The 24,600-nt window shown below is 42.2% G+C and overlaps 4 protein-coding genes across 5 annotated transcripts; 2 read left to right on the plus strand and 2 right to left on the minus strand.

Annotated features, from left to right (window-relative positions):
- Positions 1–263: 263 nt before the first annotated feature.
- Positions 264–1,824, minus strand: LOC136180382 (lysozyme g-like). The gene is made up of 5 exons (XM_065959703.1): positions 1,685–1,824; positions 1,329–1,400; positions 823–1,025; positions 593–743; positions 264–507 (listed from the first exon to the last, which is right to left on the minus strand). Exons 1-5 carry the CDS (start codon positions 1,686–1,688, stop codon positions 371–373), a joined length of 567 nt encoding a protein of 188 aa, XP_065815775.1. The 5' UTR covers positions 1,689–1,824; the 3' UTR covers positions 264–370.
- A 7,875-nt stretch (positions 1,825–9,699) lies between these two features.
- LOC110005979 (lysozyme g-like) lies at positions 9,700–13,869 on the plus strand. The gene is made up of 5 exons (XM_065959692.1): positions 9,700–9,880; positions 11,222–11,317; positions 11,403–11,605; positions 13,068–13,218; positions 13,308–13,869. Exons 1-5 carry the CDS (start codon positions 9,871–9,873, stop codon positions 13,478–13,480), a joined length of 633 nt encoding a protein of 210 aa, XP_065815764.1. The 5' UTR covers positions 9,700–9,870; the 3' UTR covers positions 13,481–13,869.
- A 2,324-nt stretch (positions 13,870–16,193) lies between these two features.
- On the plus strand, positions 16,194–18,895 carry LOC110005981 (lysozyme g). The gene is made up of 5 exons (XM_020661238.3): positions 16,194–16,331; positions 16,637–16,714; positions 18,122–18,324; positions 18,416–18,566; positions 18,652–18,895. Exons 1-5 carry the CDS (start codon positions 16,328–16,330, stop codon positions 18,786–18,788), a joined length of 573 nt encoding a protein of 190 aa, XP_020516894.2. The 5' UTR covers positions 16,194–16,327; the 3' UTR covers positions 18,789–18,895.
- LOC110005980 (lysozyme g-like) lies at positions 18,623–24,317 on the minus strand. 2 transcript variants are annotated; one of them, XM_065959684.1, is made up of 7 exons: positions 24,193–24,317; positions 23,789–23,856; positions 22,645–22,755; positions 22,328–22,548; positions 22,081–22,231; positions 21,257–21,368; positions 18,623–19,245 (listed from the first exon to the last, which is right to left on the minus strand). In XM_065959684.1, exons 2-7 carry the CDS (start codon positions 23,799–23,801, stop codon positions 19,188–19,190), a joined length of 666 nt encoding a protein of 221 aa, XP_065815756.1. In that variant the 5' UTR covers positions 23,802–23,856; positions 24,193–24,317; the 3' UTR covers positions 18,623–19,187. The 2 variants fall into 2 exon arrangements, with proteins under 2 accessions (XP_065815756.1, XP_065815759.1); XM_065959687.1 differs by lacking the exon at positions 18,623–19,245 and having other exon boundaries at positions 21,120–21,368.
- Positions 24,318–24,600: the final 283 nt, after the last annotated feature.

The following is a 24,600-nucleotide window of genomic DNA, read 5'->3' on the forward strand; positions in this document are numbered from 1 at the left end:
TACATCACGCCCAGCTGTCAATCATGTCAGCAAGGCGCCTAACTATAGATTACACATATTGTTCATCAAATCAAAAAAGAGCCTTTAAAAAAAAATTCAGCCAGCGATGACAATAACTAATGACTTCCTGTGTTCCTGCAGCCAGCCTCTAGAGGACACTCGACGAACTGCAGGATTTTACACTTCAGCATTGGCTTCATTTTTCAACACCGAAAGTTGCCACTTGGTCAAAAGTCAAGCACAAAAAACAGAGATATTTGTGGTTTTGTTTTTTGTATCATGTTTATTTACCTCAGGATTTCATACAAACAACTTTTTAGACTTTTACTTAATGACTTGCAGGAAATGTTGTCAGAGTGGGCTTCAACAGTTAAAAGCCACCATGGTTCCTGTACCACTGGGCTCTGGCAACAACATCATTGGAGTAGTCTCTACCGGTTGTGTGGTCATCGACGTTTTCATAAGAATGGACGTTTCCATCGCCCATGTTGTAGGCTGCAATCCCACCTGGAGAATTAAACACACATAAGATCAAACCATTTGTGTGAAGGGGGTTGTGTTTGTGTCAACTTAGTGGGTGAGTGAAACAAACCTTTCAGCTTCTGCTCCGGGCTCCAATTAGGAAATTTGGTACTGATCCGTCCGATGAAATGAACCAAGATGCCCGTGGCTTGTCTGAGGTGTTCCTCGCTGTCCCAAGCGCCCTGTGCAGTGTGCCCACCTCCGTTTGGATTCACATCCACCTACATATGTTTGAAGGAAAGCTGGTTAATCACTGTAAGCTAAAATCATGCGAGTAAAAAAAGTAGCATTTATGAGCACCTGCATCAGTCCCCACCCGTTGCCATGGTCCCCCCAGCCTCCAGTGTTCTTTATTGCGTTTCCAGCCCGAGACTCTCTGGAGATGATGGCAGCAATCAGAGCTGGAGGAATTCCCTTCTGAGCCCCCACTCTGTTGATTTTAGACCTGAACTCTTCCATTCTGCCTGCATCAGTCTGGGCCATGGTGTGTGATGCTCTCACACCTTTAGAGAAAAAAAAAATCACAGAAAAAAAACGCTAGTAGCCTCAGAGCGACCAAATCTGATATTGACCGTTTTCACAAACTGGATTTCTTTTGATTTCAGGCTCATGGTGGGAAGCTCAGTGGTCCAGGTTTGTTTAAAGTCTGACAAATGTCCCATCACTTGTTTTTGACCAGCACATGAAAAAAACATACTTAGAGTAAGTCTAGAGGATTTGTCCCCTGCCTTGCCTGTTGAGAAGCAGCACCTCTGTATTGAACTACTTCATATAAAATGAGCTCCTGTGTTTCGCAGCTTACTTACCTGAGTATCGCAGATTGTCCTGATTAGCCGTTTGCTGTGATGCACCGCTAGTTTGAACTCTCATGATGTCTCCTGCAAATGATATGTTTATTATAAGATCAGTTTTGAACAGAATCAGAATCAGAATCACTTAATTTAATCCCTGGGGGAAGAAGATGGGATGTTTCAGTCGCTCGAGTATATACAGGGAAAATAAATATAATTATGAATAAAATGAGAACAAGAAATAAAGACATTGGTTAAACAAAGCACAGAGAAATGAGGAAATTAAGTTCAACTAAAAGAAAAACAGACTGTTGAGGAAATTCGTAAAACTTGACTTCCCTCAAGAAAAATTCCATCAGACGAGCACTCACCCATCTTTGATGCTTCCTCTTCTGGTGGTCTCCTCACAGCTGAGATGTCAAACAACACAATGTCCCTCTGTGCACTCTCCGGTTGTATTTATAACTCAGTGCTGTCACTTTCACTTTCCTCATGACGTTACTCCCTTCCTCGTGCTGTCTGGTGTTTCTCTCTCTCGCCTGCAGGAGGTGCTGTGAGCTGATGTGTCAGAAGAGAAAGAGGAGAGAATCAGGTGAAGGCAGCTGGTTTACAAGAATCAGACTGAGCTACACACACAAAGGTTTAATTACAGTCTGAGTTAGATAAATCTGGTTGTATCCAGTTTTTTACTCACCTTTACCCATACATGGTGAGTGTTTGTTGTTGAGGTCATTCATCAGTCAACCCCCCCCTCCCGTACACACAGTAGCCTGTAAACTGAACTTTAACATGTTTGTGGGGCACTGGTGCTCGATGGTTAGTGTGTGCGCCCCATGTGTCGAGGCTGTGGTCCTTCGGGGCGGGTGGCCCGGGTTCAGGTCCAACCTGTGGCTCCTTTCTTGCGTCTCATTCCTCACTCTTTCTCACCCTGTTTTCCAACTATATCCACTGAACTCTCTGTCTGATAAAGGCAGAAAATTCAAAAAAAATAAATCTTTAGAAAAATAAAAATATACATATATTTATGTACCGTGTAATATAATTCTGGAAAAAAATCTTGTACAACTTAACGGATGTCTTGTTTCTATTTTTTATTTTTTATTTTTAGATTATGTGAAATGCTCAATAAAAAGAAATGTAAAAAAAAAAAAAAAAAAAAAGAGGTAGTCTTGACAACCGGAATGGGAGGAATATTACGAATTATCCAAGCGGCTACCTCCGGTCTTGAAAAATTAAAGCCAATGCAGAAGAGCAAAATCCTGCAGTTCATCGAGTGTCCACTAGAGGCTGGCTGCAGGAACCACGGAAGTCGCAAACTGGTTAAAAAAAAACAGTTTTTACAGCATAAATAAACATGTTTACAGCCTGGTACAAAAAAAATCAAATAGGTCTGATAGTTATTGTCATCACTGGTAAACACTGTACAGGGGGTGAATTTAAAAGAAATGTCTCTGTTTTGATTCGATGAATGATATGTGTTATCCGTAGTTAGATTTCCAGCATGGTGGCTGCTGCTGATGATCCTCCAGCGCCCCCTGCAGGAACAGTTGGGTGACGTCACTCAGGCTTCAAATATTCATATTTACAGTCTATATTATCCCAATCTCCCCCATCCCATTTTTCTTTTGTAACATAACAATGAGTAAGGTCTTTTACCCGTTCTTTTGTAAATCCTCTTGAGATAACACTTGTTAAGGATTGGCTCTATACAAATAAAGATTGACTGATAATGTGGAAAAAAAATCCTTTAAATCCATCAATGTAGGTGTCTGCTGCTCTTTCCAAATAAAAACACACACTTACATCATCTGTGTGTCTGTTCACCACAGTTTGTATGTTTGTTCTGCTTCTAGCCTTTCTTACACTGTACTGTTCTTTATATGTGTTGTACTTCACAAGTGTTAACATAAATGAACAGCCAGCCAAACTCCTTTTCAAGAGCCTGGAAGTGAGCGTGCTTGCTCCTTTAATTACTTCTTCAAAGTAGAAAGCAGCCTTTCTTACACAATAAATAAGTTAAATCATAATTTGTTTTTCGGACTGCTGTGCTCTTTTGTGTTGTTCTAATGTCAGTGTTTGGATAGGCTTATTAGTGCATGTGCCCGCTATAAGCTTCCAGGGACAGTGGGGGTCCCCAGTGTCTACTGCTTTACTTTGGTGGTCTCCAGCTGAAACATTTAGGAACCCCTGGTATAGCTGATATGTCAGTAGAAGGCAGCTGATTTACAAGAAACACACCTCAGTTGATCTGCCTTGTACATTTTTTTTCTGCAGAGTTTCCATCTTCCTGTAGCAGGAAGTAAACACAAGTCCCCGCCTTTATAGGGCATGTATACTGGTTGCTGTTGGTTTCTTTATTATTCCATACGTATATGAACTCCTTATCTTATCCCACCTTTATCTGCAACTGTAGATCATTATAGAGCCCTACCGGGTGCTAGTATCAGGTCGGGTGGTGCTGAAAGATATCTCAGGTAATAACTGACTAAACATGAGGAAGTCATAGTGAAACTGAAGGTGGAAAAGTCACCCATATGCTCATCACATCATATGATCTCTGTGAAAAACAATCAAAAAACATGTTAAAGTTCAGTTTACATGCTTTGTTAAATAATCTGTGATCAATGATAATACTTATACTGTGTGTGTGTTCAAGATTCTTAGTTAAGCTTTAAAGTAATTTAAACTTCAGCTGCAGTAAATCTCAAAAAAGTGAAACTTAGAAGACCTCATCGGGTTCCAGGCCAGCACGTGGCAAATCCTCTAGATACAGATAGAAGTATGATTTCTTCATGTGCTGGTCAAAAACAAGTGATGGGACATTTGTCAGACTTTAAACAAACCTGGACCACTGAGCTTCCCACCATGAGCCTGAAATCAAAAGAAATCCAGTTTGTGAAAACGGTCAATATCAGATTTGGTCGCTCCGAGTCTACTAGCACTTTTTTCTGTGATTTATTTTCTTTAAAGGTGAGAGAGCCTCACACACCATGGCCCAGACTGATGCAGGCAGAATTAAACACTACAAGTCTATAATCAACAGTGTGGGGGAAAAATATGATTGCTGCCATCATCTCCAGAGAGTCTCGGGCTGGAAATGCAATAAAGAAATCTGGAGGCTGGGGAGACTATGGCAACGGCTGGGGACTGATGCAGGTGCTCATAAATGTTATTTTACTCACATGATTTTAGCTTAGCGTGATTTTCTGATGATATAACCAGCTTTCCTTCAAACATATGTAGGTGGATGTGAATCCAAACGGAGGTGGGCACACTGCACAGGGCGCTTGGGACAGCGAGGAACACCTCAGACAAGCCACGGGCATCTAGGTTCATTTCATCGGATGGATCAGTACAAAAAATTCGTAATTGGAGCCCAAAGCAGAAGCTGAAAGGTTTGTTTCACTCACCCATTAAGTTGACACAAGCACAACCCCCTCCAGCAACCCCCCAGCATCTTGTTACATTATCGACCAGTTATTACATTTCAGGTTTTATTTCATTTTTTTATAACGTTTTGGGTCGTTGTTACATTTCGGGCTCTTAAAAGGCCTCATCCTCAGCTTTAAGTGGACCACCTGACCACAAAAAGAGAAGCGGTAAGAGCTTGTGCTGTTCCTGCTGGGTTTTATAAAGCTTCTTATACAATGGAAACACTGGTATGTACAGTCAGAGCTGTGCAAGCCAGCTATCAGGAGCAGAGGAAGGGAGGGGGAAAACAGAAGTCTTTTGGCAAGATGAAGCTGAGATAGACCGGAGACCACCAAAGTAAAGCGGTAGACACTGAGGACCCCCACTGTCCCTGGAAGCTTATAGCGGGCACATGCACTAATAAGCCTATCCAAACACTGACGTTAGAACAACACCAAAGAGCACAGCAGCCCGAAAAACAAATTATAATTTAACTTATTTATTGTGCAAGAAAGGCTCGAAGCAGAACAAACGTAATCTACTTAAATGAAAAATGGGATGGGGGAGATTGGGATAATATCATAGACTTTAAATATTAATGTTTGAAGCCTGAGTGATGTCACCTGTCTGTTCCTGCAGGGGGCGCTGGAGGATCATCTGCAGCAGCCGCCATGTTGGAAATCCTGTCTCAGCCTAACTTTCATTCAATCTAACGACAGCCTGAGAGCTGGAGCTGAGGCAGGTTTTAAGCCTCTTGACAAACCGTTACATGGCGCCCACCTGTCAATCATGTCAGCTACACGCCTAACAATGGATAACACATATTCATAGAATCAAAACAGAGACATGGTTTTTTTAATTCACCCCCCGTACAGTGTGTGCCAGTGATGACAATAACTAATCAGACCTATTGAACATGTTAATTTATGCCAGCCTCAAATGGAAACTTGGCACTTATGGTGTGCCAGGCCCTCTCCTTCTTATTCCTGTCTTCATAAAAAGACAAAGTTTTGTCGTATAGCTGCGGGTGTTCTAAGACCTCGACTATAAGTTTCTCCTCCTTTGCGCCCGGCATCCCTTCAGCGAATTTGTCACTGAAATTTAATATTTTGAACTCGTGCAAAGCCGCGACAGACGTCCATTTCATCCGCAACGCGACATGATTTCGCTTCATTCCATTAACTTTCTATGTACTTTTGTAGTGCGACAAATTAAATTTGTGTTTGGTGTGTACACAGCTTTAGACTCCTTTCGTCTTGTTCCCTCCAAAATAACTATTTGTCAGGCTTCTCCAAAGGTACACAGACCTGAGCTCTTTTGTCCAGCACACATGGCTGGGTCCCAACACCGCCTCAGCTCCAGCTCTCAGCCTGTCGTTAGGTTGACTGAAAGTTAGGCTGAGACAGGATTTCCAACATGTGTCACGGGTGTGGGAAAAAAAGGAGGTGGACCCAAGTGCAGAATAAACTAGTAAAACTATTTATTTAAACAAAAAGGCAAAAATGTTCTATCAAAATGCCCAAACTGAGAAAATCCAAAAACTGATAAGCACTGACACTCCAACACACAACAAACAACACTGGCAACTTACAACAATGATCTGACAACACGAGGGTGGGAACACAAAGACTAAATAGACACAGAGGTAATCAAACACAGGTACGACTTATAACACAGGTGAAGATAATGAGGGTAATCAACACGGAGGGAAACACACAGAGGCAGGAATACAATACAAGAAACACTGAGGACATCTACAAACTAAATCATGAAACACTAATGACACACAGAACTCAAGAATGTAACATTACCACTAGAACTTGCCCAGGGAATTCACGTACGCCATTGTTATAGCTGTTTACATCCCACCGTCAGCTGATCCCGAGTCTGCGAGTGATGCACTTCACTCTACTGTTTCACAGCTTCAAACTAAGCATCCAAATGCTTTTGTAGCCATTACTGGGGACTTTAATCATGTGAAAATGGACAAAACACTACCCACTTTTCATCAATATGTTAACTGTCCAACTAGAGAAACTAAAACACTGGACCTTCTGTATGCTAACGTTAAGGAAGCAGCGTGCTCACTCACATCTGGAGGGAAACGGCTGCACTGTGAGAATCACCTTTTTTGATTTCTCCAGTGCATTCAACACCATCCAGCCACAACTGCTGGAAGAGAAGCTGCAGTTGATGGGTGTGGACTCGTCCATCATCTCCTGGATTACTGACTACCTGACAGACAGACCACAGTTTGTCCGACTTGGCAGTGTTCAGTCTGGAATGGTGGAGAGTAGTACAGGAGCTCCACAGGGTACTGTGCTGTCTCCTTTTCTTTTCACCTTGTACACCTCTGACTTTCACTACAACTCAAGGTCATGCCACTTGCAGAAGTTTTCTGATGACTCTGCGGTGGTGGGGTGTATAAGTGATGGGCAAGAGGGGGAGTACAGAGAGCTGGTGGATAACTTTGTGGAGTGGACAGGAAGAAATCACCTGATTCTGAACGTGGATAAGACCAGGGAGATGGTGATCGACTTCAGAAGGAAGAGGACAGAGCCACCACCGCTGTGCATCCTGGGAGAGGATGTGTCTGTGGTGGAGGAGTACAAGTACCTGGGTGTCAACATAGACAACAAACTGAACTGGAAGGCCAACACTCAGGCTGTGTACAAGAAGGGGATGAGCCGACTCCACTTTCTGAGGAAGCTGAGATCCTTCAATGTGTGCAGCAAGATGTTGGAGATCTTCTATCAGTCTGTCGTGGCCAGTGCGCTGTTCTCTGCTGTGGTCTGCTGGGGGAGCAGCATTGGAGCTGGTGACACTAAGAGGCTGGACAAACTCATTAAGAAGGCCTGCTCTGTGATAGGCTGCAAGCTGCACTCTTTTGTAGTGGTGACAGAGAGGAGGACTCTTAACAAACTGTTATCCATTATGGATAATCCTGATCACCCTCTGTACACCCTACTGGACAAACAGCGGAGCAGCTTCTCCAACAGACTGATACAACTCCACTGTCACAAGGACAGACACAAGAAATCTTTCCTACCGAAGTACTCTGTACAACAGCTCATCTCATGCGAGCAGAGAACTGTCATCATGATAATATCTGTCTCTCCATACTGTAATCTGTTCTGCACATGTTCAATTTATAAATAATCCCTGCACTCATGTTCAATTTATTTGTCTGTCTCCTCGCCGTTATATAGTATAGTTTCTGCTTATTATATGTCTACACTCATGCACTTTAACTTATGTCAATACTGTCCATTTACAACTCTGTTTTTGCACATTTACATTTAATCTTCCATATTTAATCTTCCTAATCAGGACTAGTAATGCTAAATTAAATCCTGGTTGTATATATTCCCATTCTTAGTTTTGATATTTTTAGTGCTTATTTACTTTGTATTTAATATTATATTGTGTTTAGATTTGCTAATATTGTGTGTTGGATAACCTGCTGCTGTAACACCACAATTTCCCAGTTTGAGATCAATAAAGTAATTCTATTCTATTCTGACAAAGAAACACAAGGATAAGAAACTACAAAATAAAACAGGAAACACTAAAGACTAAGCTATGAAACATTAACACAAAAACACACAAAGGGAAACAAGCAACACTAGGATGGACAGGAGAAATTAAAACATGGAAAGCTAAACGCTGAAATACAAAACTAAATGAGACCAAATCATGACAACATGGCAGATGCTGCTGATGATCCTCCAGCGCCCCCTGCAGGAACAGTTGGGTGACGTCACTCAGGCTTCAAATATTCATATTTACAGTCTATATTATCCCAATCTCCCCCATCCCATTTTTCTTTTGTAACATAACAATGAGTAAGGTCTTTTACCCGTTCTTTTGTAAATCCTCTTGAGATAACACTTGTTAAGGATTGGCTCTATACAAATAAAGATTGACTGATAATGTGGAAAAAAAATCCTTTAAATCCATCAATGTAGGTGTCTGCTGCTCTTTCCAAATAAAAACACACACTTACATCATCTGTGTGTCTGTTCACCACAGTTTGTATGTTTGTTCTGCTTCTAGCCTTTCTTACACTGTACTGTTCTTTATATGTGTTGTACTTCACAAGTGTTAACATAAATGAACAGCCAGCCAAACTCCTTTTCAAGAGCCTGGAAGTGAGCATGCTTGCTCCTTTTATTTCTTCTTCAAAGTAGAAAGCAGCCTTTCTTACACAATAAATAAGTTAAATCATAATTTGTTTTTCTGGCTGCTGTGCTCTTTGGTGTTGTTCTAACGTCAGTGTTTGGATAGGCTTATTAGTGCATGTGCCCGCTATAAGCTTCCAGGGACAGTGGGGGTCCCCAGTGTCTACCGCTTTACTTTGGTGGTCTCCAGCTGAAACATTTAGGAACCCCTGGTATAGCTGATATGTCAGTAGAAGGCAGCTGATTTACAAGAAACACACCTCAGTTGATCTGCCTTGTACATTTTTTTTCTGCAGAGTTTCCATCTTCCTGTAGCAGGAAGTAAACACAAGTCCCCGCCTTTATAGGGCATGTATACTGGTTGCTGTTGGTTTCTTTATTATTCCATACGTATATGAACTCCTTATCTTATCCCACCTTTATCTGCAACTGTAGATCATTATAGAGCCCTACCGGGTGGTAGTATCAGGTCAGGTGGTGCTGAAAGATATCTCAGGTAATAACTGACTAAACATGAGGAAGTCATAGTGAAACTGAAGGTGGAAAAGTCTCCCATATGCTCATCACATCATATGATCTCTGTGAAAAACAATCAAAAAACATGTTAAAGTTCAGTTTACATGCTTTGTTAAATAATCTGTGATCAATGATAATACTTATACTGTGTGCTTCAAGTGGACCGCCTGACCACAAAAAGAGAAGCGGTAAGAGCTTGTGCTGTTCCTGCTGGGTTTCATAAAACTTCTTATACAATGGAAACACTGGTATGTACAGTCAGAGCTGTGCAAGCCAGCTATCAAGAGCAGAGGAAGGGAGGGGGAAGTCTTTTGGCAAGATGAAGCCGAGATAGTGGACCTATAATAACCGGTCACTAAACCCATCCTGCAAAAAGAACAAACAGTGTGACACAGCTCAGTGCGTTACAGGCTTCATCCTCGGCTTCAAGTGAACCGTCTGAACACAAAATGGGGAGCGGTAAGAGCTTGTGCTGTTCCTGCTGGGTTTTTAAAAAACTTCTTATGCAGTCAGAGCTGTGCAGTAATTTCTCATCTTCTTCTTGTTGATTATTTTCACTTTTCAAATGTTCTTCATTCATAACGTTCAGCTGGGCTTACAACTTGCTTTCATCAGTTGGACAGTAAAGTCTGTTTATCAAACCTTTTTTATATCTGTGTGGGTTCTCAGTCATGCAGGTCATGGTAAATATGAAGCTTGATCCAAAGGCAACAGGACTTGGTTAAATATCCAAGTATATCGTGAAGGATTTTAACTTGCTGATGATCTGCCAAAGCAGAGAGATCGTAGAACCGGGCTAATGTGTTTATTCTCTCATGCTGCAGTTTATGGTCCGACACAGACGCGTCTCCCTCCCCTTCTGTCCCCTTCTGTCCCCTTCTGCTCCTCAGTGGTGAAAACAAAACTTAAAAGTAAAGTCCGCAAAAACCACTTCATCCCGGTTATATGCAACTGTTGTGATATTTTTCCAAACCTGAAGCGGCGTGAGCAACAGTTAACTTATCTGCATAGTTTGGAAAGTTAAGTTTAAATCTCGGATAGCGACACAAGAAAGGAGCCGGAGAGACTTTAACAGTCTGCAGAGTCAGACAGAGAGGAGCTCAGACAGACAGTGAGGGGAGATATAACCCCGGTGTTTAAAACGTTGCTGTCGGTGTTTTCTGCTCTCTCAGTTTATAAAAGTTACTAACACGCCTCTCCACTCGAAGCTCACTTGTTGTGATAACGGAACCTAAAGGGATTAGGCTAAATGACGTTATGGAACGGAGGGAGGCGATCATATCAGCGAGGTCCGGACCTCGGATGTTAATTTTTTTAACAGTAGGCCAACAATCACTTATTTCTATACTTTGATTTCTATGCATGCTGATGAAGTGATGTCATTCAGCAGCTCTTTGTCCTCTCGTTCAGTGTGCAGCAGGCAGGTGAGAGTGAGTAACCATGGTGACTGTTTGTCTGTCAATCAACGATGTCCCGCCCCCTCTATGAATAAAACTCTTCTGTCAGTAAAATTTACTTTGACCATGTGTCACAGAATTAAAACATTCTGTATTATGTTTGATTATATATAAATAAAACTAAAGTTAGTCTAATAATGTCATAAAGACAACAAAGGCTGCAGAGCCTGTATGAAGCTCCAGCTGTAGGAACTCTGCAGGGCTACAATAGAACAGAAAGACAAGAACTTGAAGTCTACATGTTTTTAAATGAATGCATCACTGCGAAAGACATTTCTGATGTAAGTGCATATGTGAAAACGCCTAATGTTGATTGAAACTAATATGATAAACTGATCATTAGGGTATTCACATGGAGACTACGGAGACATCATGAAGTTTAAGTCTTCTGGAGCTTCAGATATAACAGCCCAGCAGGACGGGCCGACGCGGACTAAAGGTAAACACTGCAGTACAACACAAGAGGACTTCAACGTTACTATGTTGTGCTGAGTAATTATTCCCGTTGTTTGATCTCTTTCAAGGTGTGGACGCATCTCATGCACTGGCAAAGAAAGATTGGGAAAGAATGAATAAGTACAAGGATGACATCTTCTCTGTAGCAGCTCAACATAAAGTCGATCCGGCTGTTATTGCTGGCATCATCTCCAGAGAGTCCCGGGCCGGAAATACAATAAAGGACGATGGAGGCTGGGGAGACCATTTCAAAGCCTGGGGACTGATGCAGGTTTTTACAAATATCTATGTATTACTCACACTGGAGCCTTACATGTAGACGGTGGTGATTCCAGAGTCTGTTGGGGCCCTAGGCAAAAAATAATTGGGCGGCCCTCCTACCGGCGTTCATCACCATTACGTCTCCCAGTGTCTCGACGCTTACTCCTCTTTTTCTCTCCTATAGACTAATAATTCCTCTTCATTTTTCTTTATTGACTGTCATTGACAAACACTGGTTTTAACAGCAATAATTCATGCAACGCTAAGCAGGGCAACGAGAGTGAGTGCTGACTGATGGGGCCCCCTTAAGGCCCTGACACACCAAGGAGACCGTCTGCCGTTGATCCGTCGCTGAGCAGGCGTCGCCCTCGTTTTTGCTTCGTGTTCAGCTCCATCGATACCCATCGGCCCTAGTTGGCCTTTTTTTGGCCGATTCCACATCGATTGAATCGACGTGAGCCGGCGCGGTTGGGGGTAGGAATCTCTCTGATTGGCTGTTCAGCTAAACGAAACAAGAGAGCCAGAGCACGGGAAGAAATACGGAAGCGCCTCTTCTATTCTTGTTCCAATAATTAAAGGCTGAATATGAGATTTTTCACACTTCAATGTAATAGAAATCAAGTATATAAAAGTTGTTTAATTGAGGGACTAGAGAAAAGAAGAATAACATACTGTACTCACTGCTTAACTGTGTTTCTAGATCACGCTCATTTCAGGTAAATTTACATGCAGTGTGAAGATACCAGCATAATAAAGATCGCTAGCATTAGCATGCAGCGCGAGTTGTTTTGGTTTCATGCTGGTGCTCAAGGGCGACATCTGCTGGATCAAAAAATCGCATATTCTGCCTTTAAGGTCCAAGGGCTGACAACACCAGCGGCATTTTTTACTTTTTATCAGACATTAATCTCCATTAGAAGTACCTATATTATTGAGTGTTGAACGACAGCGGTGAGAAAATTGTCTTCTTGTATCACGGTTTAGTTTTCTGCGTTCTTCCTCATCCACTTCCGGTTTCCCCTTTTTGGAATGACGATTACAGACTAGCGCCGCCTGCTGGCATGGAGAGTTATTTCCTTCTTACGCATGCGCAGAACGTACGTGGAGGTTGGTCGGCAGCTGTAGTCTTTGCGGTGTGTTCTAGTGCAACTTTTTGGCCAAGACAAAAGGAGTCGTGCGCTGATGTTGTGCTCGGACACGATGCTTCCTCTCTGGCAGCGTCATGAAGAATCACAGCTGAGAGCTCCCCCTTCCGGCCTCGGCAGGCATTACTAATCAATCCAAAACATTATCTTTCAATAGACTCTACAGTTAGATCACAGATTAACAACTTCTGACAGACAGATATCTGCATATTTTAACCAGAAACTATCTCTTTACAGAGATACCTATCCTTTATTCATTTCCACTTGTCAAGGCCACAACTACTGATGTGAGAATTACTAACACCTGAGTTGTTGTTGCCTCTGTAGGTTGATGTCCATCCAGACGGAGGAAACCACAAAAAAAAAGGCGCATGGGACAGTAGGGCGCACCTGAGCCAAGCTACAGGGATCTTGGTTGATTTCATCAAAAAGATCCGTAAAAAATATCCAGACTGGAGCAAAGAGTATCAGCTGGAAGGTTTGTTTTACTGAACCATGCAGTGGACTTTCAAAAGCTCAACCCTCTTCACACAATCAATCTGATCTTACTTTTATTTGATTCCACAGGAGGGATTGCAGCCTACAACTGCGGGGATGGAAAAGTCGACCCTAAAGACGCGGATAAAAACACGACAGGTGGAGACTACGCCAATGATGTTTTGGCCAGAGCTCAGTGGTACCGAGAGAAATACAATCCTAAGACTTTTTGGGGGTCCGTTTGGGGGTTCTTTTCTGAATAGCAAACTACAAAACAGAAAAAAACACAGATGATGTTTCTACTAATCTGGCCCAAAGTGAGAAGATTCTGAAAGAAATGTATAAAATAATAATCTCTGTATCCTCCCGTACTACTTACTAAAACTGCTCTGCTGGTGAAGATTAGATACCGCCCACTTAGGCGCGTAGCTGACATGATTGACAGGTGGGCGTGATGTAACGGTTTGTTAGGAGGTTTAAAACCCACCTCAGCTCCAGCTCTCAGCCTGTCGTTAGGCTGACTGAAAGTTAGGCTGTGACAGGATTTCCAGCATGGCGGCTGCTGCCGATGATCCTTCGGAGCCCTCTGCAGGAACAGATGGGCGACGTCTGTTGTGGATTTTTCTGTTGGTAATAAAAGATCTCAAGTCAACGTCTTTTGTCTTTGAGTATTTTATTGCATAAAATAAGAGTTCTTTTGCAAAAGGGGTAATCAGATACAAAAGTAACGTCAGTCACAAGTGCATCAAAGATTCCTGGGGCAGTCCCGGTTGCAGAGCATATTTATACATTCACATGGTGTAGGTATATTGCATACCTGCCCAGTCTGCCCGGTGATTAATATCCTACACTTGGGCCAACTGAGCTTTGTTTCTTGACAACACTTTACCAGTTTCTGTTTCAAAGTATGGTTCTGTCACTGGACAGCGCCACTTGACTATGGATGGTAAGAACAGTGAGTTTTCAGTTCAAAACGCAACTGTGTGGAAAGCTGTTGTATGGCTTCGTTGACAAAATGTGAGCCATTGTCTGAGGACAGTTTTTCAGTGTGTAGATAAGAAGTGTGAGAAGTGGAGGCAGCTGCGGCTTTGGCAGCTGGATCTGCTCGAGCATTACCTAGAGACACCAGATCTCGGGCAGAAGTGTGTGCAGCACATTTGCAAACAGCAACACTAGCTGGTAGGAGGATGGCTTCTAACAAAACCGCAACTTTGTGATGGTGTAAAATGGGTTTACCGTCTGATTTGAGAGATTTGCAATGTTTCCAAAGGGCTCCAAAATCATGTACAACACCAAAGGCGTAGCGAGAGTCTGTGTAGATGGTAACAGTTTTGCCTTTTGCCCTTTTGCAGGCTTCAGTCAGGGCCGCCAGTTCTGCCGCTTGTGCTGAGTAATGAGAAGGCAGAGGAGAGGAAGAAACAACAGAAAATCCTGCATGGGCAGTTCCCCCATGCAGGATCTCTGAAAGCAGAACCATCAAAATAGAAAATGAGATCAGGGTTAGTGAGAGGTACATCTTTCAGGTCCGGTCTCGGAGTGCAGGTGTGTTGGAGCTGTTAGGTCTCTTTTGTGCGCGATGTCTCTCAGCGCTCTCTCCATCTCGGAGAAATTGGGAATAAAATGTTGACAGTAAGAACACATGCCCAGGAAAGAAGGAACTCGTTTTTTAGTCATGGGTTTAGGTGTCTCTGCCACGGCTTTAACCCGAGAGGGAGAGAGAGATTGTGGTGTGAGGATGTGGCCTAAAAAGGTCACCTCCTGTTTTACAAACTGTAGTTTAGACAGGGATGCTTTATGGTCATCAACGTACTGCAGCAAGACTGAACCTGGAGAGAGTGTGAGAGGGGAGAGACTGCGAGACAAAGCCTGACAAAAAAGGGTCGAGCTGCAGGTCAGTCCTTGGCACAGGCGTGTCCATGTGTAACGCTTTCCTCCGAACTGGAAAGCAAACCAAAACTGGGAGTGTTTCTGAACGGGGATAGAGAAGAAAGCATTAGACAGGTCCACAACGGAAAACCATTTCACAGAAGAGGGAATCTGGCTGAGAATGGTGTATGGATTGGGAACATTAGGAGTGGAGGGCGATGATGGCAGCGTTTACAGCTTGTAGGTCCTTCACAAAACGCCACTCCGTGGGCTGCCCGGCCGGGCGATTCTTTTTTACTGGGAAGATTAGAGTCTGTACTGGTGAATCTCCACATGGAACGATAATGCCAGCCTCGAGGAGAGAGTTAAAAAACTGGTGTTATGCTCTCTATAGCTTCTTTTCTGAGTGGGTATTGGTGTTGTTGGGGTCTGTAAATTGACTTTGGGATTATCTGAACCGGTTCACAGTTTTTAATCGGGCCTACATCGTATTTGTTGGCTGCCCAGGTACGCGTGTAGCTGACATGATGGATGGACAGCAGGATGGGCCCTACACCGCTCTGTACAGTTACAGATAATATAAGGAGTTCATTTACGTATGGAATAATAAAGAAACCAACAGCTACCAGTATACATGCCCTATAAAGGCGGGGACTTCCTTTTACTTCCTGCTACAGGAAGATGGAAACTCTGCAGAAAAATAAAATGTACAAGGCAGATCAACTGAGGTGTGTTTCTTGTAAATCAGCTGCCTGAAACTGAAGGTGTAAAAGTAAAAGTAAAAGTATCATCAAATCACATGATTTCTGTGAAAAACAATCACAAAACATGTTAAAGTTCAGTTTACAGGCTACTGTGTGTACGGGAGGGGGGGGTTGACTGATGAATGACCTCAACAACAAACACTCACCATGTATGGGTAAAGGTGAGTAAAAAACTGGATACAACCAGATTTATCTAACTCAGACTGTAATTAAACCTTTGTGTGTGTAGCTCAGTCTGATTCTTGTAAACCAGCTGCCTTCACCTGATTCTCTCCTCTTTCTCTTCTGACACATCAGCTCACAGCACCTCCTGCAGGCGAGAGAGAGAAACACCAGACAGCACGAGGAAGGGAGTAACGTCATGAGGAAAGTGAAAGTGAAAGCACTGAGTTATAAATACAACCAGAGAGTGCACAGAGGGACATTGTGTTGTTTGACATCTCAGCTGTGAGGAGACCACCAGAAGAGGAAACATCAAAGATGGGTGAGTGCTCGTCTGATGGAATTTGTCTTGAGGGAAGTCAAGTTTTACGAATTTCCTCAACAGTCTGTTTTTCGCTGTTTTTTCTTTTAGTTGAACTTCATTTCCTCATTTCTCTGTGCTTTGTTTAACCAATGTCTTTATTTCTTGTTCTCATTTTATTACTGTATACTACTATATACTCTCCAGATGTATTGTTTTTTTAGAGCGACTGAAACATCCCATCTTCTTCCCCCAGGGATTAAATGAAGTGATTCTGATTCTGTTTCTGTTAAAAACTGATCTTATAATAAACATATCATTTGCAGGTTACGGAGACATCATGAGAGTTCAAACTAGCGGTGCATCACAGCAAACGGCTAATCAGGACAATCTGCGATACTCAGGTAAGTAAGCTGCGAAACACAGGAGCTCATTTTATATGAAGTAGTTCAATACAGAGGTGCTGCTTCTCAACAGGCAAGGCAGGGGACAAATCCTCTAGATCAGTGCTTCTCAAACCTTTTAGACTGCGTACCACCTCTGAAAATATTCGGCTCTCCAAGTACCACCATTATGGTAGACGTTAAAATACACTGTAGGCCTATTTTTTTACACATATTTCACACAAGAGGCAAATTAATTCATTAAAAGAATATTATTTATTATTGACTGTTGGCAGCCACACTGTAGGACTTCTAAGGGCTAGCGCTAGAACTTCCCCTTAAACTAACACAACTTTTTGATTTGCCCAAATCAAAAAAAAGTGCAGCACAATAAAAATGACAACTTTATACCAACAACCTGTTTGAGAATATTTAATCTACAGGGTTTCCCACTAATAGACGATAAGTGGGCCCAAGAGAGGGAGAGAGAAAGAGAGAGAGAGAGAGAGGGAGCGAGAGAGAGGGAGAGAGAGAGGGAGAGAGAGAGAGAGGTAGAGGGAGAGAGAGAGGGAGAGAGAGAGAGAGGGAGAGAGAGGGAGAGAGCGCGTGAGAGTGCAAGCGCGCGCTCCACAGGCTCGGTGCAACCAGAGCCGCTTTATTATAAGTCTCTGCATTCAACAACAGCAAAACTGCCTTTTTTAAAAAATCCCTCTCGACTCCTGCAGAGTGTTAAGACAGCAAAAGAGAAACGAATCACATCAGCTTCAGAGCTACAGAGAGAGAGAGATAGAGGGTGAGCGACTGTTCGTACATGCATCAAAACTGAAGCTTCTCCTGGCTCCGTTTTAAAAATGTACAGCTGCTTGCTGCCGATTGTGCTGAACTCCAATAAATAACAGAATATCTGTTAATGTAGGTCTACAGCTGCTTGCTGTTGTTTCAGGACTGAACTATAAACAGAATATCGAGTGGAACTTTTCAAAATGTGAGGCGTACTCCTGTTGTTCTTTATGTCTGTGCGCGCGAGCATAAATTGAGCAGATTAAAGTTGTTTGTTGCAAAAACTAAATTAATTTAGAGGAGAAAACACATTTGATATAAATACAAATCAAAGATACAAGACAGATAAGATAAGAGTATGACAAAAAAAAGAATTGTCGTTTTATGCTTTTTTTTTATGTGGAGATTTCTTTGCATACCACTACAGGGAGCCCGTGTACCACCATACTTTAAGTATGTTTTTTTCATGTGCTGGTAAAAAAAAAAAAAAGGTGATGGGACATTTGACTTAAAACAAACCTGGACCACTGAGCTTCCCACCATGAGCCTGAAATCAAAAGAAATCCAGTTTGTGAAAACGGTCAATATCAGATTTGGTCACTCCGAGTCTACTAGCACTTTTTTTCTGTGTTTTTTTTTTCTCTAAAGGTGTGAGAGCATCACACACCATGGCCCAGACTGATGCAGGCAGAATGGAAGAGTTCAGGTCTAAAATCAACAGAGTGGGGGCTCAGAAGGGAATTCCTCCAGCTCTGATTGCTGCCATCATCTCCAGAGAGTCTCGGGCTGGAAACGCAATAAAGAACACTGGAGGCTGGGGGGACCATGGCAACGGCTGGGGACTGATGCAGGTGCTCATAAATGCTACTTTTTTTACTCAAATGATTTTAGCTTAGCTTGATTTTCTGATGATATAACCAGATTTCCTTCAAACATATGTAGGTGGATGTGAATCCAAACGGAGGTGGGCACACTCCAGAGGGCGCTTGGGACAGCGAGGAACACCTCAGACAAGCCACGGGCATCTTGGTTCATTTCATCGGACGGATCAGTACCAAATTTCCTAATTGGAGCTCGGAGCAGAAGCTGAAAGGTTTGTTTCACTCACCCACTAAGTTGACACAAACACAACCCCCTTCACACAAATGGTTTGATCTTATGTGTGTTTAATTCTCCAGGTGGGATTGCAGCCTACAACATGGGCGATGGAAACGTCCATTCTTATGAAAACGTTGATGACCACACAACCGGTAGAGACTACTCCAATGATGTTGCTGCCAGAGCCCAGTGGTACAGGAACCATGGTGGCTTTTAACTGTTGAAGCCCACTCTGACAACATTTCCTGCAAGTCATTAAGTAAAAGTCTAAAAAGTTGTTTGTATGAAATCCTGAGGTAAATAAACATGATACAAAAAACAAAACCACAAATATCTCTGTTTTTTGTGCTTGATGGGTTTTGACCAAGTGGCAACTTTCGGTGTTGAAAAATGAAGCCAATACTGAAGTGTAAAATCCTGCAGTTCGTCGAGTGTCCACTAGAGGCTGGCTGCAGGAACATACACATACACAGGCAAAAAAGCTGTTTTTACAGAATAAATGAACATGTTTACAGCCTGGTACAAAAAACAAATAGGTCTGATTAGTTGTTGTCCTCATGTGCACACACTGAACGGGGGATGACTTTTTAAAAAATGTCTTGAGGTTGACTGAAAGTTAGGCTGAGACAGGATTTCCAACATGGCAGCTGCTGCTGATGATCCTCCAGCGCCACCTGCAGGAACAGATGGGTGACATCACTCAAGCTTCAATTCATATTTACAGTCTATGGTTTTAGCAGGGATTTTTTTTTCAAATGTTTATAAGACAAGTACAGAGATGGGCACAAGTCTCTCATTGCAAGTCCAAGTCTCAAGTCTTTGTAATTATGATAATAGTTAATAAAGTTGAGATATATACAGTATATACCTCTCATCTCATGACCTCTCGTCTCATGACCTCTCGTCTCATGCCTTCTCGTCTCATGACCTCTCATCTCATGCCCTCTCGTCTCATGACCTCTCGTCTCATGACCTCTCGTCTCATGCCTTCTCGTCTCATGCCCTCTCGTCTCATGACCTCTCGTCTCATGCCATCTCGTCTCATGCCCTCTCGTCTCATGCCCTCTCGTCTCATGACCTCTCGTCTCATGACCTCTTGTCTCATGCCTCTCGTCTCATGCCGTCTTTAATTAATCTCAGAAACCATTGGGAGTCTAATGTTATCAATGTTTTTAAGCTGTTTACAGTTTTAGTTAAATTGCCCACGGTATCTATTTTTATTCCTGCACAGGTTATGTAAAATGTCTTTGTATATGTCTAGCTTTTGATACAGTTAGTCATCATGTGTAACTGGGACAAAAATAAATACATATGGTTTTCATGATGTTACACACAAATGGGTAAAACATCTTTTCAACAGAAGCCAGTTTGTTTCTGTCAAGGATCGCTATTCCAAAAAAGCCAGGATTGCATTGCGGGGTTCCACAGGGGTCCATTTTGGGACTGTTATTATTCCTTATCTATATCAATGATTTGCATAATGTTTCACACGTTCTGTCTCCAATAATGTTTGCAGATGGCACAACCTTTGTTCTCTCTCATTCAAATGTTGATGAGGGATGCTAATATTGGTTTAACTGATTATCTGAAATTGTTTAAATTGAATAAATTACCTTTGAATTAAAAAAAAAATCAAACTGTCATTTTCAGTGGCAAAAAAAATGATATTCTAAGGATTTGTCCAAAATTACAATAGAGACCATTTCAACATAGATTCCTTTGAGATGTCCCAGGTATCATCTACGAGATTTCTGGGAGTTTCTGTTGATGAGAATTTGAGTTGGGTTAGCAAAAAAAATAAACAAATCTCTTGGTATCGTTCGAAGGGTCAATCATCTCGTCACCTCCAGTTGTCTCCTTACTCGTTATTACAGTCTACTTTATTCATATCATGCATATTGTGATGTAGTTTGGGCTAGTACTTTTCCTTCGAATCTCCATACATTTCTGCTCCTCCAGAGACGCTTTGTCAGGATGGCGAACAGAGTCCCGTGCTTCTTCTGCTCCTTTGTTTCAGAAGCTCCAGATTCTCAACATTTATAACGTCAATATTTCTCAAATATGTGTTTCTATTTTTAAAACATCGAGTGAAGGGAATATCCCTGAGCACTTCAAGAGTGACTTTATTTTTAATTCCCAGGTCCAGTCATGCTCAACATGTGAAGCTTTAGTTCTTCATCCTCCGAAATGTTTGACTTTCAGAAGTCAGTTTTCGATTTGATTTAGAGGCAGCAAATTATGGAATAATTCCCATCTGTCAAAAACCTGCTGCTAGTAAAATGCCTGAAACAATATTTAACTGCTATTACTCATTATCCATTTATTCATGGTTTTATCAGAAGTTTTTATACACAGTATTTTTTGTACTGGCTTCAAATAAGCTCTTTGAGTTTTCTGCCTCTTCCTGCACTGAATATTGTCGCGGCTTGAAACGGCAATCTGAACAGCGCTTTTGTCAGACGATTGCCAATGGGTTCTGAGATTTCTATTGTCCCTTCTTTTCTTTTAAATGTCCCAATCAGAGTTCAAACAAGGTGAGAAACTCATGTTCGTTGCATCGTGTTTATTAAGTGCGAGTATTGCAAGGGAAAGGAAAACATTACAGAGTATTTCCTTCAGAGTTTGCAGGACATTTTTTGGATCGGAAAAGCTGCGAACCATCAAAAGTCTGCATTTCTTTTGTACCATTTTGCTCTTTCCACAACGTCATTGGAGTAGTCTTTGCCTGTTGTGTTTTTATCCACTTCCCGGTAGCTATCGACTTTCCGATCCCCACAATTGTAGGCTGCAATTGCTCCTGCAGAATGGAATACAAACAGGAAACAAAGATACCGTATTTTCCGCACTATAAGGCACACTTAAAAGCCTTTAATTTTCTCAAAAAACGACAGTGCGCCTTATAATCCGGAGCGCCTTATATATGGATCAATTGGTTAATTGGTTGATCCATACTGGTCGTACATGGCGCTCAGCGACACTGACTCAGATAATGACGAGAGGGAGCCGGGCATGTTGGATGCCGTACTCGCCCAACTGTTCAATTCGGACACTGAAGAAGAAGAATTCGAGGGATTCGTGGACGGGGAATGAACTGAAAAAGTGAGCTTTACATGTTATACGTAACTGAACAATGTTGAGTTATGCACTAACGTTTGAATTAGCGGTATCAGACTATGTTTCTTTTACGTGTTTACAACTGAACAAGGCTGGGAGATATTGTGAATATGCACATTAACGTTTGAACAACGTTGAGTTATTGTGAATGCACTACGTATAAAACGTAGTTTTATATATTCACAATATCTCCCAGCCTTGTTCAGTTGTAAACACGTTCTATTCTATGCGCCTTATAATCCGGTGCGCCCTATATATGAAAACAGTTCTAAAATAGGCCATTCATTGAAGGTGCGCCTTATAATCCGATGCGCCTTATAGTGCGGAAAATACGGTAAGTAACGTGTGAAGACATGTTCAGGTGTGTGCAAGACTCCCGGTTCAGTACAACAAACCTTTGAGCTGCCTCTCCTTGCTCCAGTCGGGAAATTTGTCCCGGATCTTTTCAATAAAATCAACCAAGATCCCCGTGGCTTGGCAGAGGTGTTCCTTGCTGTCCCATGCACCCCTTGGCTTGTGCCCACCTCCCTTTGGATTGACATCAACCTACAACATATGGACGAGCACTGCTGTAAATGTCTCTCCATCTGAGGATGTAGATGATGATGATGATGTGAGATAAACAGAAGCATTAATTACAACCTGCATCAGTCCGAAGGCGTTGTACGCTCTTCGGCTCTGGTCATAGTCCCCCCAGCCTCCAGTACTCTTGATTGTATTTCCAGCCCGAGACTCTCTGGAGATGATGGCAGCAATAAGAGCTGGATCGATGTCATATTTATCTGCCGCACTCTTGATTTTAGACTTGTATTGTTTCATTCTGTCCAAATCATACTCTGCCATTTTGTGTGACGCTTCCTCACCTTTTAGACAGAAGAGACACAGAAAACAGGAAACACAGCGTTAGTGCTACAACCCTTAGTCAAAGTCAGCTCGTGTTTCTTTATTGCCGCGCTTACCAGAGTATAGCAACCTGTCCTGCCGAGCTGTTTCCTTTGAAGCTCCAGTAGCTCTAACGTCCATAATGTTTCCATATCCGTCATCATCTTCCTCTTCACTGCTTGAGGACGCTAATGTTCAGAGTGTTTCATCAACAAACAAGAAGGCAAGAGTGATGACTCACAGGAAACATATTTCATCTTACATTCAGCTGACATATTAACAACTTCTTAAATACGGGCATGTGATAACACACATTAAGGCCACGTTTACACATAAAAAAGAATAATTTTACATTTAAACTTTCAAAAATGTTCTGCCTCCAGAGGATGACGTTTGGATGAAAACTGCTGTGCACACAAATCCCATAAAAGGACTGAGAAACACTGTAGTGTAGATGCCAGGCCAGTAGTTGGCGGTGTGACTTTGTTCAAATATCATAATCTGTAAATATTAATGTTTGAAGCTTGAGTGACATCACCCTTCTGTTCCTGCAGGGGGCTCTGGAGTCTCATCAGCAGCAGCAGCCACCATGCTGGAAATGCTGTCACAGTCTAACTTTCAGTCAACCTAACGACAGGCTGAGAGCTGGAGCTGAGGCGGGTTTTAAACCTCCTGACAAGCCGTTACATCACGCCCACCTGTCAATCAGGTCAGCTACACGCCTAACTATGAATAACACATATCATTCATAAAATCAAAACGGAGCCGTTTAAAACATTCACCCCCCATACAGTGTGTGCCACGATGACAGTAACTAATCAGACATATTTATTTTTTGAACCAGGCTGTAAACATGTTAATTTCTGCTGTAAAAACAGGCTTTTTCGAATGGGTGTGTATGTGACTTCCTGTGTTCCTGCAGCCAGCCTTTAGTGGACACTCCAGGAACTGCAGGATTTTGCAGTTCCACATTGGCTTCATTTTTCAAGACCGGAGGTTGCCACTTGGATAATACGCTGTATTCCCCACATTCCAGTTGTCAACACTTCCATTTCTGCACTGGCTTCATTTTAACACTGGAGGATCGTGATTGGCACACTTGTGATAACGAGTTCATTTATCAAGACTTTGAGAAGACGTCAGAGTTGATATCCCGAGGTGACAAGACAAATAAGTCAAGATCTCAAACATTCTCGTTATTACAGGCAAACAGACACTTACAGTTTCCTCCCATGGTATCCACTGCAGTTCACGTGAAGCTGAGATCCAACTGAGCCTGGTCCTGCACACTGTCAATAAAAGAATAAAAAAGTCGTTGGAGTCCTTTAGAGAGTATGAGAAGTAAGTCTCAGTCTGGATGTGGCAGATAATATTCATGTAATCAATATCTCATTATTGCCATGCAAGTACGTCTTCCTTTTGCACTTGTTTTTTTGTTTTTGAGTGAGCAAAACCATTGTGACATGTTTTAAAGGCCACACCATCGATGTGTTCAAATTGAAGCTGCTGTGATGCTAAAGACACAACTTAAAGACGTCTCAGCTTGTGTTAAGATTCTTATGAGTGGTCTCATAAATATGAAACTGTGAGTAAAATAATCAGTAAGTAAATAACAAAGCACCAACCTTTTTCCTCCTGTTCTCTTCTCTGGTGATCTCTCTGCAGCCACAGCACAGCGTCTCTGTCTTATCTTTGGTTCATTTGTTTAAACGTTAGGCTCACTTTCACTTTCACTGTGAGTTTCTGAACCAAGCACCCCAAGCCTGTCTGATGCACTATTTCCTGCCTCCTGTTTTCTTCTACTTGAGCTGAAATACTTGTATCACCAGAGCATTCAGGAGCAGAATCTAAAATTAGAAGGAGGACATACTGGCTGCTGCATTGTTGTCAGAGAAGCCAGCACTTCAACATAGCATGTTTCATTAATGTCTGATCATATAGTAAGGTCACTTTATCATTTCAGTCAGTAGATATGTTACTGATTGGTCCTTTAAGTGTAGTGGAGAAAAAGTGTAAGGTTGCATGAGGAGGAA

The sequence above is a fragment of the Labrus bergylta genome, chromosome 1, assembly GCF_963930695.1.
Source record: "Labrus bergylta chromosome 1, fLabBer1.1, whole genome shotgun sequence".
NCBI lineage: Eukaryota > Metazoa > Chordata > Actinopteri > Labriformes > Labridae > Labrus > Labrus bergylta.

Excerpts from the sequence above, each read along its gene's own strand:
- LOC136180382 (XM_065959703.1), bottom strand. Across the intron at positions 1,026-1,328 it reads GGACAATCTGCGATACTCAG|GTGTGAGAGCATCACACACC; the intron begins GTAAGTAAGCTG and ends TTTTCTCTAAAG. Across the intron at positions 744-822 it reads ACGGGTGGGGACTGATGCAG|GTGGATGTGAATCCAAACGG; the intron begins GTGCTCATAAAT and ends AAACATATGTAG.
- LOC110005979 (XM_065959692.1), top strand. Across the intron at positions 11,318-11,402 it reads CGGGCCGACGCGGACTAAAG|GTGTGGACGCATCTCATGCA; the intron begins GTAAACACTGCA and ends ATCTCTTTCAAG. Across the intron at positions 11,606-13,067 it reads AAGCCTGGGGACTGATGCAG|GTTGATGTCCATCCAGACGG; the intron begins GTTTTTACAAAT and ends TTGCCTCTGTAG.
- LOC110005981 (XM_020661238.3), top strand. Across the intron at positions 18,325-18,415 it reads ACGGCTGGGGACTGATGCAG|GTGGATGTGAATCCAAACGG; the intron begins GTGCTCATAAAT and ends AAACATATGTAG. Across the intron at positions 18,567-18,651 it reads CTCGGAGCAGAAGCTGAAAG|GTGGGATTGCAGCCTACAAC; the intron begins GTTTGTTTCACT and ends TTAATTCTCCAG.
- LOC110005980 (XM_065959684.1), bottom strand. Across the intron at positions 22,232-22,327 it reads ACGCCTTCGGACTGATGCAG|GTTGATGTCAATCCAAAGGG; the intron begins GTTGTAATTAAT and ends CATATGTTGTAG. Across the intron at positions 21,369-22,080 it reads CAAGGAGAGGCAGCTCAAAG|GAGCAATTGCAGCCTACAAT; the intron begins GTTTGTTGTACT and ends TCCATTCTGCAG.